This window comes from Schistocerca gregaria, chromosome 6, assembly GCF_023897955.1.
Source record: "Schistocerca gregaria isolate iqSchGreg1 chromosome 6, iqSchGreg1.2, whole genome shotgun sequence".
Lineage (NCBI taxonomy): Eukaryota > Metazoa > Arthropoda > Insecta > Orthoptera > Acrididae > Schistocerca > Schistocerca gregaria.
Genome location: NC_064925.1, coordinates 53,193,032 through 53,209,179, shown reverse-complemented (window position 1 = coordinate 53,209,179; position 16,148 = coordinate 53,193,032). Strand labels below are relative to the sequence as shown.

General features: G+C 41.2%; 1 protein-coding gene across 1 annotated transcript in view; it reads left to right on the top strand.

Moving 5' to 3' along the window:
- LOC126278950 (serine/threonine-protein phosphatase 2A 65 kDa regulatory subunit A alpha isoform-like) overlaps window positions 1-16,148 on the top strand; it is a 93,229-nt gene that overhangs the window by 9,211 nt on the left and 67,870 nt on the right. Inside the window, exon 3 of the mRNA XM_049979227.1 lies at window positions 7,802-8,021. Coding sequence (XP_049835184.1) covers window positions 7,802-8,021 — 220 coding nt within the window. The remainder of the gene's footprint in view (window positions 1-7,801; window positions 8,022-16,148) is intronic.

Here is a 16,148-nt window from a genome sequence, read left to right as displayed (position 1 = left end):
TTTTTCCCCTCCCTTGGGGAACATGTCTGGGGTGTTATTGGGAATGTTGTGCATTGTCTGTTGCTGACGTAAGAACAGTCTCGCCATTGTTTTTCTCTTGCTTTTCCTTTCTTTGTATCCCTTCTCTCGTTCCTCGACTGCGGCATTTGCGGTTTCTCTCTTCTTCTTCTTCCTCCTCCTTTTGCCCTCCTGAAGGCTGGCCCATGTGTCCGACACATAACAGGTGACTGGGTAACGAGTAATTCCCAACCTCAGGTTGATAGGTTCGCACGTACCCCCTGGTACAGGATAGGCCTATGGCGGGGGATAGCCTGAGCTGCAACCTTCCCAAATTGCCGATTGGTCCCTCTGTCAGGTGTTAGGAAGGTGTGACCTGAAGTGTGAATAATCACCTGAGGTGGGTGCACCCGCTTGTGAAGCCCCGCCGCCCCCCCCCCCCCTCCTCCTCCCCCCAGTTGGAAGGAGCACGCTGTCGGAGACGCTGGCAATCGTGGGGATTTTCTCGTAATGAGTCAATCAACAGCTACGAAATGTAAATGTAATGAAACTAATGATTCAAAGACTCTTCCTGCTGCACCGCAGTTCCTCACGCTCTCACGTACTGAAGACTGTTAGTCTTCACCACAGTAAATCCCCTTATTATTCAGAAAGGTGTTGATGGAGTTGCCAGCCGTGTAAAATCCTGCTCTTGTTTATGGAATGGAACTTTGCTTTTGGAAACTACTTCTGATTCTCAAGCACAACAACTGCTTGCCGCCTCGCTTCTCCATGGCTACCCTGTTCGAGCTGAGGCCCATAGAACTTTGAATTCTTCCCATGGTGTTATTTACACTTGGCTGCTCAACAGTCTAACCAAGGCCAAAATCCAATCTTACCTCTCTGATCAGGCTGTCATTGCCATCCACCAGGTAATGAAAAAGGTAGATTCCTCCTTAGTGCCCACCTGCACTTTTTTTTCATCTTTGAAAGAGTGGTTCTTCTGTAAAAGATCAAATCAGGCTATGAAATTATTACAGTCCAGCCATAAATTACGAACCCAATGCGCTGCTATCAGTGTCATCGTTTCAACCACACTAGAATGTCTTGTCGATACCCAGCGAAATGTGTAACCTGTGGTAGGTAAGCGCATGAGGGTGTTTGTCCACCTCCTCCCCACTGTATCAACTGCAATGGCAGCCATGCCGCCTCCTATCGGGATTGTCCCGTGTGTCTTGATGAGAAGGCTGTCAAAGAGATACGGGTTAAGGAAAAAGTGCCTTACATGTTTGCTCGCAAGTAATTGGCTAGTCGCAAATCCTGCATTCTCCCGTGTGGCACCTATAGTTCTGTTCTTGTTACCCCTCACTCCATAAAGGACACTGCCACTCAGACGTGTGATCCCTCTAATTCAGCTCTGAGGTTGTGAAATCACCCAGTGTCAAGGTAGCTTTGCTATGCCCCCGTCCAGCTGTGCAATAAGCCATCAAACTCTCTCCTCAAGGGGCAAAGCCATCAGCTTCACAACTGATAGGCCGGAAAGGACAGAAGGAGTACTTAAGACTTATACGTCCCTCCAGCCAACCAACATCCGAATCTTCCTCTAACTGGAAAGGCTCGAAGTAGTCAAACAAAGGCAAACGTTCTTCTCCTTCACCGACTTGCAGATCCTCTTTGATGGTGTCACCACGTGATACCTTAGCGTGGCTGGCCTCTGTGTGGCCAGTGTGCATCTCCAACCGTTTTTCAGTGTTGGACTCCACAGACTGACAAAACAAGCAATCCAATGCTTCTCTGGACCCCATGGAGTAGGATCCTCCTGCTTCTCTGCCCTGTAGTAGCGACTCTTCACAGGCTGTCACTCGGCAGCTGCCTACGTGACACTCCTATATCTCTTCCTCATCATGACTCCGCTTCAATGGAACGTTTGTGGCCTGTGGTCCCACACAGAGGATTTACAGCTGCTTTCAGCATTGCAGCATCCTCTAGTACTCTGTCGTCAGGAAACAAAATCGCGCACTCACTACCGCTTAGAGCTTTCATATTTCTTACTAGTTCGTTTTAACCTCCCCCCTAAGGTCAGCATTCCATCTCATGAGGGCATCATGCTTCTGATACGGGATGATATTCACAGTCTACCCATCTTCAAGCTTTTGCAGATTGCATTTTCCTTCCCCACCTGACTTTTTCCCTCTTTACCATTTATGTCCGTCCGTCATTCGATGTCACCAGGGCAGATTTCCTTCAGCTTACTGAGCAGCTACCTCCCCTATTTTTGCTACCCAGTGACTTAAATGCACATCATCTCCTTTAGGGTTCTCCCAGTACCTGTCACAGGTGCCCTCTTGGCTGAACTTCTTAACCAACTTAACCTCTTCTGACTTAACACTGGAGCACCCACTTTCCTTTCCGACTCCTTGCGCACCTATTCCCATTTGGACCTATCCTTATGCACTGCCCAGCTTGCCTATCGCCTTGAGTGGTCCGTTCTTTCTGACACCTACTAGAGTGACCATTTCCCATGTGCTATCTGTTTGCAGATTCTGCGTGCGCACCCAAATGGCAGCTTAGTAAGGCTGACTGGCAGCTTTACTCCTCCCTGGCGACCTTCGAAGAACAAGATTTCCCCAGTTGTGATGACAAAGTGGAATATCTCACAAACGTTATCCTTTCTGCTGCAGAACATTCCATTCCTCGCACTTCCTCTTTACCATGTTGTGCCCCAGTCCTGTGGACTGAGGCATGTTGTGACGCAATTCATGCACGGAGACATGCTCTCTGTATTTTTGACTGTCATTCTACGATGGCAAACTGCATTCAATATGAACAGTTGTGCGCACAGTGCCGTTGTATTCTTCAGGATAGCAAAAGAGCTAGCTGGATTTCATTCACTAGTTATTTTAACAGTTCAACCCCTTCCTCTGTTGTGTGGGCCAACCATCAACGGCTCTCTGGGACCAAGATCCATTCGCCAATTTCTGGCCTGACAGTAACAGACAATGTCACCGTGGACCCTATTGCCATCTCCAACACCTTGGGCCCCATTTTGCAGATATTTCGAGCTCTTCCCACTATCACCCTGTCTTCCTGTGGAGGCGGCTTGGGCGATACCCTTCTCTTCTCAGAATCATGAGTGCTACAATACCGCCTTTACTGTGAGGGAGCTAGAACATGCTTGCAGTTCATCCCAATATCCCAATCCTCTGCCCCAGGACCAGACGCCATCCAAATTCAGATGTTGCAGCACCTTCCTCTTGCGGGCAAGCACTTTCTGCTTATCACGTACAATCGCATCTGGCACATTTCCTGGAGGTTGGCATGAAGCCAGTCATACCCATACCTAACCCCAGTAAGGACAAAAACCTTCTTTCTAGCTACTGCTCCATCTCTCTTACCAGTTGCATTTTCAAGGTGATGAAATGTATGATTCATGCCTGTCTGGTATTGTGGCTCGAGTCTCGCAATTAACTGACGAATGCACAGTGTGGATTTTGAGTGCGCGTTCTGCAGTTGACCATCTCTTTACTTTGTCCACCCATGTCATGAATAGTTTTCTGCGGAAATCCCAGACTGTGGCAGTGTTTTTAGTTTGGAGAAGGCCTAAGACACATTCTGGAGAACTGGTGTCCTCCATCCTCCTTACACATAGGGCTTTGTTGGACACCTTTATTGAGGAAAACTGTGTGCCTTTGGGTTCTATCCTGAGCTTCATCCTCTATCCTCTCTTCTATCGCCATTAACCCTATAATGGCCTGTCTCCCACTGGGCATTTCTGGTTACCCTTGTTGACGATTTTGCCACCTATTGCAATTCTTTACGGACCTGTCTCACTGAGCAGTGTCTTCAGCAATGTCTTGATTGTCTTTACTCCTGGAACATCGACAGTGGCTTTCGCTTTTCCATTGAGAAAACCTCTGCTTGAATTTCTCTCCACACCATTGGTTTCTCCCACCATCTTCACATCTTGGATCTGTTTCCCTTCTGTTTGTTGAAACTACGATATTCGTAGGGCTCATGCTCGATACGAAGCTGTCTTGGTCCTCCCATATATCTCACATAGCAGCTACCTGTACGCGGTTCCTCAGTGTCCTACTTGTCTTAAATGGTACTTCCTGGTGTGCCGATCGAACCACCCTCCTCTGTTTGTACCGATCCCTTGGCAGCTTCCAGCACACTGCTCAGTACTTACCGCCAAGCTCTTCGCCCTGTATCAGGCCAAGGAGTACATAAAGTGACTTGGCCTTTTCGATTGTGTCCTCTGCTCAGACTCACTCAGCACCCTTCAAAGTCTATGTTCACTGTACACTGCATCCCTTAGTGCAATGGTTCCAGGAAAACTGTCACTTGCTCACTCTTTGTGGAGCCAGCGTGGTGTTTCTGTGGATTCTTGGTCATGGTGTGCCAGGAAGCGAGGTTGCGGACACTGCTGCCAAGGCAGCAGTCCTCGTACCTCAGCCCGCTAGTTCCTATATTCCCTCCTATGATTACTGTGTTGCCGTCTGTCAGGAGGTGGTGTCCCTTTGGCATCGCCAATGGTCCTCCCTTCACGGGAATAAGCTCCAGCATATTCTCCCAGTGGCTCAGATGAGCTCTCAGCGGTCCTGCCTGGAGGAGGTCATTTTAACTAGGCTGCGTATTGGGCACTGCCTTTTTAGCCATAATCACTTGATAAGTGGTGCTACCCCACCGGTTTGTACACACTGTGTGCAAGTTTTAACTATGTCACTTCCTGGCGGAATGCCCATTTTTTAACTGTTAACATTCCCGCTTGGGTTTGCCATCTGAGTTATCAGCCATTTTAGCAAATGACACGTGTTCTGTCGACCTTTTTTACTTTTTATACGCCACAGCAATATGGTAAAGGCTGTTTAATTTTTAGTTTTGGACCTTTGTTTCTGTATGGTGTCTTTTTTTAGCCCTTTCTGCACATGCCTGTTTTTAGCTGTCTTCTCTTACATCAGTTGGGACTAACATATTGTCATTTATAACTCCTCTCTGTCTTCATGTTCTATAGTTATTACTTGGGTCCATATGACCCAAGTTGTTTTTGGCACTCTAAACCAAAACAAATTCGATCCAAATGTGTGTGTGTGCGTGGCATAATGCAGCGGATTTTCGTGGTTTATCCATGGACCCAGGCATTCAGTACTCCTTGCCAGGCCAGAGGCTAAGGGCGATGTATTTCAGAAACTGTCTCTGTGTCACTGCAAGAACGTTGCATGGTGTGGCATTTTATAGACAGTTTATTGATTCTAGTACGTTTTCGCACTTCAGAAGTAGTTTATATATTAGAAATTGTGGACGATAAGAAGAAAATTGTGGCAGTTGCTGGCAGTTTGTACCCTATGCACTCGTATTGCTCGAAAGAAAAATCACATAATACGTGTAAAATAATAGATGTAACACAGTGAATAATAACTGACAGTAATAAATATATCAGAACCAACATTTTATTGGCAATCACCTATATTGTTGGTTTACACAATTCTTCCCACCTTATACACTTCAAGAGGCCTATAGATTTTTATTCACATTAGGAAATGCCACCTGCTTGCAAGTTTCATTTGGATATTTACTTGTTTGGCACTACTGGTTCTTGTACCATAGCTGCAAAGACGGATGTCAAGTTAACGTCTTTACGTACCCTTCAGATCTCAAAATTTGTCAGTGAAATATTCTAAAACTAGTCTGCAAATCAGGGAATTTCCCTTGGGGGTACTTGTGGGAACCCTGATTTATTTTTACAGCCTTCTTGCATAGGAACAATGTGTTTACTTCCAGTAGTATGCTCCCACAGCAGCAGTCCATATATGATGTCTGTGGAACACTGCATAATATATTGTGATTTGTGTTTCCTGAGGGGATAAATTACTCTTGATAGATTAGAACACACATGTGCAGTGTGTTCAGTCCACGTCAACTTGTTGTACTTTATAATTTCCTGGAGTTTGATGATGTAAATATTTTCTGTGGGTCCACTATCACAAAGTTTGTATAATATTTTCTGGGTTTTATCTTGATCAGATTTCATTAAATTTTCTTTGAACCAGTTTTTGGCTGCCTCAAACAAAATTTGTGTCCTTCAGTGCCTTCGTTGAATTTTTAACCTTAGTCATTAACGTTGTATCTTCTGCAAAGAGCAGAGTAGAACCATGACAGCTTAAGTCATTAGCAAGCATTAAAAAGAGTAGAAGGCCAAGTACAAAGCTCTGCAGTATACTGTGTTAACGTGCCATCTCGTGAGACATCACTATTTGGATATGAACACTCCACCGTCTGTCTCGTAGATAAGGTAATAGTGTCTCAAAAATGAATCCGTTTATACCATCAGATGTTTATTTTTCCGACAATGTCTTATGAGAGATGCAATCAAATACAAGAAGAATTAAAGCCGTGCAGTTCTTTTCTTCAAATGCTTCCATTATTTTCGTTATTACATCAAGCATTGCAGTAAATGTAGATTTCGCTCTTCTAAATCCATGTTGGTTATCCAGGAAGAGGCTATCTTGGTAATAATATAAGTTGGTATTTCATTATAGTTTCAATCACTTTTGCTAAAGGCATCCATTAATGACAGCAACCAAAGGTTCCTCAACATCAGATACAGTATCCTTTGGAGCAGCTCATTACATACCTTACATATAAGTGCACTACCAGAGTGTTCAAAATCTTCCAGAATTTTCGCTATGCCCTGTAGGAGTACTTTCTACCCCCTGGTCAAGTGCAACTATTGCTGATGCTTATATTGCTTGTAATATCAGTTTCTAAATCTGCTACTTGGGCTACATTATTCCCAACACCAATAAAATATTTCTGATAATAATCAGGGCTGTAGGCATTTAAAAGGACAGAGTCCGTTCATTAACCAGTTCCCAGACTGCTTTGCACGGGTTGCAGACTTCAGAAATGAACCTGTCATTGTATGCCTGCTTGGCTGCTTCTACTTCCTTCCTGTAGGGTGTCTTAGCTTTCAGATAAAAGCAGTGACATACCTCTGGCTCTGGCATTGGTTGCTTTTTAAACTTAGCCATATAACAGCAAAACAACATACTTTATTTTATAGCTGAGACTGCGAACATGGGGAATGAACCTCAAACAGAGCACCAGGCATACCGCACCGAAAATTGGAGCGCCGTCTTGTGACCGCACACACTGATCGTAAATGGAACATCTCAGGACAGTTGTAATGGAGTGGACCCTAGAGTGACGAGAACCCACTATGAAGGGGGACAAATAGCAGTGTCAGGTCTGATGAAAATGAGGAGTTACGTTGATATTGTGCATGTATGACACAAATATTTGGCAGAACACCTGACACCTCAAGATGTAAACAGATTGTCAGGAGGGCCTGAAGGATTACATTCTTACATTTGTTTTGCTATGATTTCCAATGTTTTCACATAGATTCTCCTTTGTCTTTACCATATCAGTACTGATTTGTCATCCATTTTATGGGTCAGATTTTCTGTCTGATCATAGAATCACCTGATTAGAAATTAATTTTTTGATATTAATAAGACCATCCTTTTCGTGTTTGTAATACAGCTACATTTTTCAGATCCACCCTACTGTCAGTTCTTTTCCTATAAGTAGTCTTCTAATGTGCATGTTGTTTGCACAGGAATGGTGTTAATGTAATATCTTCACAGTTAGAATGCTATTTTTATATCTTCTTGTAATTTTGTTTTTAAAGCCTACATCATTTATTTTTGTTAAAAACTGATGTCAGGAGGATTTAATTTTTAAAGTGTGATGTCAGTTCCATGTGACAGACGTTTTCTTTTTGTTTGTCCATTCCTTTCCTTTTTTCTCTCTCTTTCCACAGCCACCATTGGAGAACCTGGCTACTGTAGAAGAAACAGTTGTGCGCGACAAAGCTGTTGAATCTCTGAGGGCTATATCATCGCAGCACAGCCCACAGGATCTTGAAGCACATTTTGTTCCCCTAGTTCAGAGATTAGCTTCTGGTGATTGGTTTACATCACGGACATCGGCTTGTGGACTATTCAGTGTGTGCTATCCACGAGTTTCTGCTGTAGTCAAAGGTAATTTGTCCAGTCTTCACTAATTTAACAGGTGGAGGTAACAAATCATCAGGCAGAAATTTTTTGGTAATGTTTCGAAACGTGTCCTTGTATTTCACTTAACATGGGGGATTTTAATTTTGGAAAAAAAAAAAACTGAATTGGTAAAATGTGCGTGCAGGTAATATGCCAAAAATAAGAATATTAAAATAATACCAGAAGTGTGCAAGTTCATACAGTCTCAACCAAAGTGAAATATTTTGGAACAATTGTTCCATTCATTTTTAATGTGCAGGATTCAAGACAAGTAAAGGACACTCATTCTCACATATCAAAACTTATCATTCATTGTGGTGATCTCTAAGTTATGTCATGATAAACAGGATACTGCAAATCTTGGAATCCAATTTCAAGATAAATTTGAAAGCACATCATACAACTTATAATTTTTAAAATGCTACATTTTGATTATATTCCAATAAAAATATCCAAAAGCATACAAAATAAATTTATTGAATCTGTTCGATTTTGAAGAATGCAAATCTTATTTCAGATCATTGATGGGATTACAATATTTGAAACCTGTAGTTGGTAGTACTGAGAAGAGTAATTTCCATTTGTGTTAAGCAATTGGAGCACTGATGGTTGGAACATAGCTTGATCTCACCTGTCAGAAAAGTTTTCTTAAAGATCACTAGATTCTGCTATCTCTGAGGACATCATGAAGTTAAAACGAAAACTTACACATTGTGGATGAAATTGATTAGACCCTTGTTTATTGTTGATATATGAGCAGTAGAAGGTTCAGAGAGATGTAGTGATGCAGACTTCAGTAGTACAGTAGTAGTAGTATGACTAGTTGCTATTCGGGTGTTTGATCACTCATGCAGGTGAAGTTATTTCTTGGCTAAGTCAAAAACAAATTATTGTTGGCACATGTACTGTTACGGCAGAACTCACTATTCTAAGAGATGATGTAAAGGGAAAAATCTGACTGAGTAATGAAAACTGCAAAATGTACCATTTCTTCAGATGGACGATTGAGCTATTGTGAAACTGAGAAAATGCCAATTTTCATTGTGATTCGATAACAACCTAAGCCTGAAATTTTTAATGATGCAGAAAATTTTTGTGCAAAATGTAACCATTGAATTTAAACTCGACATACAGGGTGTCTCACGAAAGACTCCTGGTAGGGATCCATGGGATGCTCAGTGCGTTTTCTTGCTGTTGCCTGTGTGTGTGCCGCTTGTCGCTGTGCATAGTTCTCGGACACCAATAGTTCGTGTGTACCCTCTACCCTGTGCTACTGGGTGTACTGGTGTTTCCTTTTGAGTTTTTGGTCAAATTTAATTGCTTTAAATATTGTTGATAGACATTATTATTGCAGCTGCACCAAGTCCAGGTCATTCCTTGGTCGTATGTCGCTGGGTCCCGTCCTCAGGCAGAAATACCTGGTGCACTTGCACTGAATGTTGGGATGTTTTGAGGTTCCTGTTGAGTTTCCATTCGGTATGGTATAAACAAAGGACCAACGTGTTTTTTGTGTTGGACTATGCAAAAACAGAAATCATATGTGGAATGTCTGCGTGAATTCGTATGAAAATTTCTCGATGTTCGTTTTGCCAATGATTGGACGAAATACAGATTAGTGAGGAAATTTCAAGAGACTTGATCTGTGTTGCAGAAGTGAAGGCTTACGAACTTGTTTTAACTGAAAATTAATTATATGAACTAGGGGAAGCTTCGGAAAGAAGTTAAAAATCTGTGCGCCATTTGGCACTTCAGGCTGGTGTGTCAAGAGCATCTGCTCATGGAGTTGTGCACAGACTGAAATTGAAACCGTACAAAATAACAGTACTGGATCAACTGAGGAACTCGGTTACTGTTGCTTGACATAGTTGTTGCAACTGGCTGTTGCAGTCTGTGCACAATGGGGAAGTTGAACCCGGGATGCTTTTTTTTTTTCTGATGAAGTGTGGTTGCATTAGTCAGGGTATGTAAATTCTCAAACCAATCGATGTTGGAGCTCCAAAAATCCTCATGAATTGATAAACAACCTCTGCATAATGTGAAAATGAGTGTGGTATGCAAATAGTGCAAGACATGTTATTGGACCAATCTCTTTTTATGAAACATTAAATTCTGACAGGTAAGTAAACAATATACTGTATCCCTTTTTTTTTTTTTTTTGCGAGAACTAACATCTAACGAAAAAATGTACAATTATGTCCTGGAGAACAATGCAAGATGACACATGACCAAAACTTCTAAGATTGTAATACAAACTGTTTTTGATGATAGGATAGTTGACTGACCACCTCATACTCCAGATCTAAATCCATGTGATTTTTATCCTTGGAGAATGTTAAATGACAAGGTGTATGCAACCAATTCCCATGTGCTTGAAGAGTTGGAAGCCAGTGTTTGGCTAGTCATTTCCCAGACTACAGCGGAAATTGTTAGTGTTTGCTAATGTGTTCAGGGGATGTGATGTTGCTCTTAAATCATTTTTAGCACATACTGGAAATAAGGTAAGCTTAGATTAATCAAATGGCCATGTTGTTTATGTTTAACTCAGGAAATGCACACGTGGCCGACTACTGGCAGATTAGTGTCAGTCGGGTGTGGGTGTAGTAGCGGATGTTTTGTCTGTAGCTGGAGGCCATGACACACAACACGCGAGCACCCTCTCAAGGGTCTTTCGTGAGACACTTTGTATTTAGTTATTATTGCTAAATCAGTAATTGCACATATTGGTGCCGTAAAGAAGAAAGTCAAAAATCTGAAAGTTGGTTTTTCTACTGCTGTGCCTTACTAGGTAGGGTCCTGTTTTAGATGGTGTCCTGTTACCATCCTCCAATTTCTGAGCTTACCTTCTTTTTAAAAATATAAATGTAAAAAAGCTTAATTAACCTAGGGTATTTAACTTAGAAGGTTGCTAGGGTTCAGTGGACGGTGCTGTACTACTTTGAATGGCAAGGAGCAGATACTGAATACATTGGTGCTTATCTCGGAGTATGACGAGAGATAGTTGTGTCAAATGGTGATCCATCATAACAACAAACTGCTTCCAATGACAGTGACATCACAACGGTTTACATTAGATCCATTTGAGCAGTTTCCAGCGAGCTCGTGTGCATACGCAGTTGAATCGTGTATGAGCAGTACCTGTTCCCACTTACGGCTACTTGAAGTACGGATCTTAGCTTTATCAGCAGTAGCAACAAGTAGCCAAACACTAACCAGAAAAATTCTTCTGGCAAATACAAGCTGCCAGTTTCGCACACGCACAAAGCAGTGTGTTGCAGTGGAGAGGGTGTAGTCTCCATGTAATAGTCTCCACGTGACCCATGTTTAGATTTAGTGATTTTTGCTGTTCCTTTTTTGTATACAACTCTCACATCAAATGAAAACAAAATGGATTTCTGTGGCAGAGTGCTAGCAAGTGAATTACAATACAATCACACACTTATGGGAGGCTTATTAGTTGTAGTTCACTGATTTAATTTATTTCCAAGTTTTTGACAGTCAGGCATTAATTGCATTGCAGAACACCGAAGTTATTTTTGCCAATTTGCTAAAGAAATTAGGCATTTACCAATCTTTTCTGCGGAGGCAGTCAATTTATTTGAAACAAAGTATTTCATTCCACAGATTTGACTATTGTCAACTGTTTGCTGGCTTGCAAATGCCCGTTTTTCTCTCCTGGCACATCTGGTGTTATGCCATAATAAAGAATCAAACATTAGATTATACAGTACTGGTGCTCCAAGAAAACTTGCATCCCAAAAACCATAGTATCAGGTTGGGGCCCACTTTGCAAATCTGGACATACGACTGTGCACTTTCAGTCGAATTATGTATTTTGGTCTGGTTTGCGAAATTCCGATGCTCTTGGAGTACCCGCTGGTGCTCTGTTTCATTTATGACATGATGTGAGATCTCTTAATGCTATATAGTTATGAACATGTGGGCTTCCTACATTGTCATAGCTGCGCATGCGCAGTAACGCCATTTTCTGGCGCTCTGACAACTGCTGAAGCAAATTCTGAGAGGTCACGGAAAAATATTATGAATAGTGGTTGAAAAATGTTGTTTCCAAGGTAAATTTCATTTTATGCAAGATGAATTATGTTACATGTGCGAATGTGCTTTGAATTTCTTAAATCACAGAATGTTTATCATTTAAAGCTTAGCACCCTGAGAGCCAACCACTTAGAAGAATTTAGAGCCCAGGCATTTGTGTTGTTTAAAATTTTACTGGCACATTTGTGTGATGTGTATTAAAAGTGTAACGTGTGCAAAAAAAGATCTGTATTATATGTGAAAGCTTAGCTTTTCTTGTAGCTACACAATGTATATTAATTTAAACCCTTAACATTTCCTATTTATGTGTTCCCACTACTGAACAGTGATGTTGCTTGCTATTGGCTGATTGTGTCACGTGTCGTTTGCACTGAATTTCTGCTATCATCAGCTGTCGAGATCACGTGACATCAGCTATGATTGGCTTACTGAAGCACAGTGTCTATTTCAGCTGTGTTTTCTGTTCAAATATATACTTTTGCAATATGAAAATTTGCAGTGTACGTGCTGCTGCATATCAAAGATCTTTCCAAAATGCGTTGTGTGGTGTGGGTGGTTTTCTTTTTTTTGGGGGGGGGGGGGGGTGTTCATTTTCTAAAGTGTTGGGAAGTTCTAAGTCAGTGTATAAATCCTTACCCATTCAAAGGATTGATAAGTTTTATGGTTCCGAGAGAAAGTATTCTGGAAAGAGTGTATCTTCACCTGCTGAAAAGTGTTTTTAACTGGGAAATCGGGGAATTTTTTTTTCCTTGTTCACATATACACCCTGAAATATGTATCCTAGTAGAGATCATCATCTTTGATACAGTGTGTCCTACCTATTTGAAAATTGTGGTTGCATACGATGCAGTGTGTAAATTATGCCTTTTTACAACATACAACATTGGTGTCGTGGAAGTCAAGACAAACCGTTTGATATCTATACTTGTTGACTGTCAAGTGAGGAAACACCGTCAGGATTAGTCCACAAAAGCCACCTACAGAGCAAGTATGCTGCATGAGATTTGAATATTCTATGACCCTCTTATGCCACAAGGTTTGACGGTCTTCACCATTTAAAGTTCAGTTCTTTTTGCTGCTAAAATTGTCCTTACACACACCTTGTTCATGCACTTACAATTTGTAAAATTGAATGTTCATGTAAATATTACCTCAAAATATTGTTTCTCTAAACTTCTTACAACAAAACTTCTGTGCTAGTAAGAGTAATGAATTGTAAATGTAATTAATTTTTGCATAATTTTTCAAAAGCTTTTCTTCTTTCATTATCCTCACAGTTAAGTTACTAATGGTAACACATTGGCAACCAAGCCAGAAAATAACTTGGGCCGCAGGGCGGTGTTCAAAAACCCATACCCAAGTATTTCCTTCACACACGAACCACCTACCGCATGAAAACTGGATTCATTTTTTATAAAAACAATGTGTGAAAGTCTCGCTATCTGTCTCTTGATAAATGCTACCTTCTATTGTCAATTTCTAGAATTACCTCGAAAGAAGCAGCACCAAACATAAGAACAGATGTCGCAACTGACTGGACCATTGTGTGCTCACATTGTTGAAAGTTTTGTGTGAATACTTCTTAGGTTTTGCAATGTGAATACTTCTTAGGTTTTGAAGATTGCTGTAATTATGCTACAAATATGTGACAACGGTTAAGTGAGCAAGAAATTTTAGAATATTTTACCAAAGATGTTGCCATTTTCATTTAATCATATAGTAGAGCTATCGGCCCCGAGGAAAAATTATGGCTGTAGTTTTCCCTTGCTTTCAGCTGTTTTTCCACGTTTAGGCAGTTTCTTACCAGAAAGACACCCTGTGCTGGAGCTGTCTTGCTCTAGCCAAATGATTAGGTGCACTTGGGTTGGAAATTATTAGAGCAGCTCTGCTTAAACATCTCTAAAGAACATAATAATTATGAGCGTTTAGGTAGAGTGTAGTAGTCCTCAGTAATGCCGTTTTTCCTGATGTCCATGTTCACATGAAGTTTGAGGATTTTCAGCACCCCAGCAGATATTACTTTTGGAATTAAAGATCCCATTTTCACTAAATGTCACTTAATCAGTAAACAACATTTATGACACAGAGTTGGGATTGTGTTGATGTTACACATTGTAACGGCAGCTAAACATAGCACATATCAGGTAATCATGCTGGTTGAGTTTTTGAGCATGTGTGTTATTGAATGCTTTATACTCATTTTTGTTCCAAACTCTCAGCACTTTTGTATGCTAGATACCATGCTGACCAGTGACTATGGGTACATTGTGAACAGTTATTGTTTACATGCTGCGTGTCATCTGGTAAGACCCAATTAATCTGTTGTTAATCCCTATGTGCACATCAATCATTTTCAATTCAAAACATTTTAAGCAAAAATAGAAGAGATAGGAAGTACAGATGTGTTGGGTGTCATTGAATTTGCACATCTGCAGACCAGTAATTTCCATTTAGGAGCTAAATTTTTGGTTGTGGGATGATAGCAAAAATTAACAGAAGGGACTATGAAAGTTGCAATTATTTTGTAATTATCCCTTCAAATACTGAGTTCACAAACCACTAAAAGCAAATGTGAAGAAAAATGCAAATCACCCATTTTTTCCATTAGGCTTTTAATGTGTGATTGGCCTACACACTTGCTGTCATCTGCCAGTTGGTGCACCTGTCGGATCTTTCTCAGAACCTGAGGAAATTCTGGTACTACGTAAAATCACTAAGCAGATCAAATGCTTGTATCCAGTCTGGTGTGGCAATATGACAGCAAACCCAAAGATGGAGTTTTATATTTTGTTTTTAAAAAGATCATCCGTGCATGAGGATCGTATAGTCATATCATTGTTTTAATGTTGTACACTCTCTCATATGGTGGATATGAAAATAGGCATGCCTGGTCTGCATCTACACCTACATAGATACTCCACAAGCCACCGTATGGTGTGTGGCAGAGGGTACCCGATACCACTACTTCTCATTTTCTTTTCTGTTCTACTTGCAAATAGAGCCAGGGAAAAACGACTGTCTATATGCCTCTGTATGAGCCTTAATTTCTCGAATCTTGTGTTCATGATCGTCAGGCACAATGTACATTGGCAGCAGTAGAATCGTTCGGTATTTAGCTTCAAGTACCAGTTCTTTAAATTTTCTCAACAGTGTTTCTGGAAAAGAATGTCTCATTCCATCCAAAAATTCGCTTTTGAGTTCCCAAAGCATCACCGATCTTCGTAACCTAACATTTACATGTTGTTCAAAGCTACCAGTAACAAATCTAGCAGCCCGCCTCTGAATTGATTCGATGTCTACCTTCAATCCGATCTGGTATGGATCCCAAATTCTTGAGCAGTGCTCGAGAATAGCTCGCATCAGTGGCCTGTATGTGGTCTCCTTTACTGGTGAACCACTCTTTACTAAACTTCCCCCAATAAATGGAAGTCGACCATTTGCCTTCCCAATCACAGTTCTCACATGCTCATTTGATTTCATATCACTGATATTGGGAGGTGGTGCCCCACTGCAGACGCTTATCAAAGGTCTGAGCATACAGAATAGTTGCCCAGGTATGTGAGTAGCTTTAAGACTTCTTAAGTAATAGAACTCAGTATGTTGTCCTCAATGGAAAGCATGTATAAGACACCAGGGTATAGTCGGGAGTGCCACAGGGAACTGGGATAGGACTGCTATTGTTATCTATAAACATAGATTATCTGACAGATGAAAAGCAATGTGTGACTGCTGATGACGATGTAGTAAACAGGAAATTATCATCATTGGATGACAGTTGCCAGATACATGAACGATGGTGGTTCGTGCATGTCGAGGCAGGGACTGCATAGTTGACTGTTCCAAGCGACAGTTGTGGTACAGGCATGTGCAGGTTTTCCACTTGAAGAAAGTGTATATCCTGCAAATTCTCTCTCTTGCTTGCAACACTACTGAATGCTCATGGGCTATTGGTGAATATATGATGTAGGTGTGCAGAACAAGCCTAAATTCGGCTGCAATTATTCATGACTTCAACTGTAAAAGGACATAGGATGAAATAGAATTTCTATTTGCTGTGAT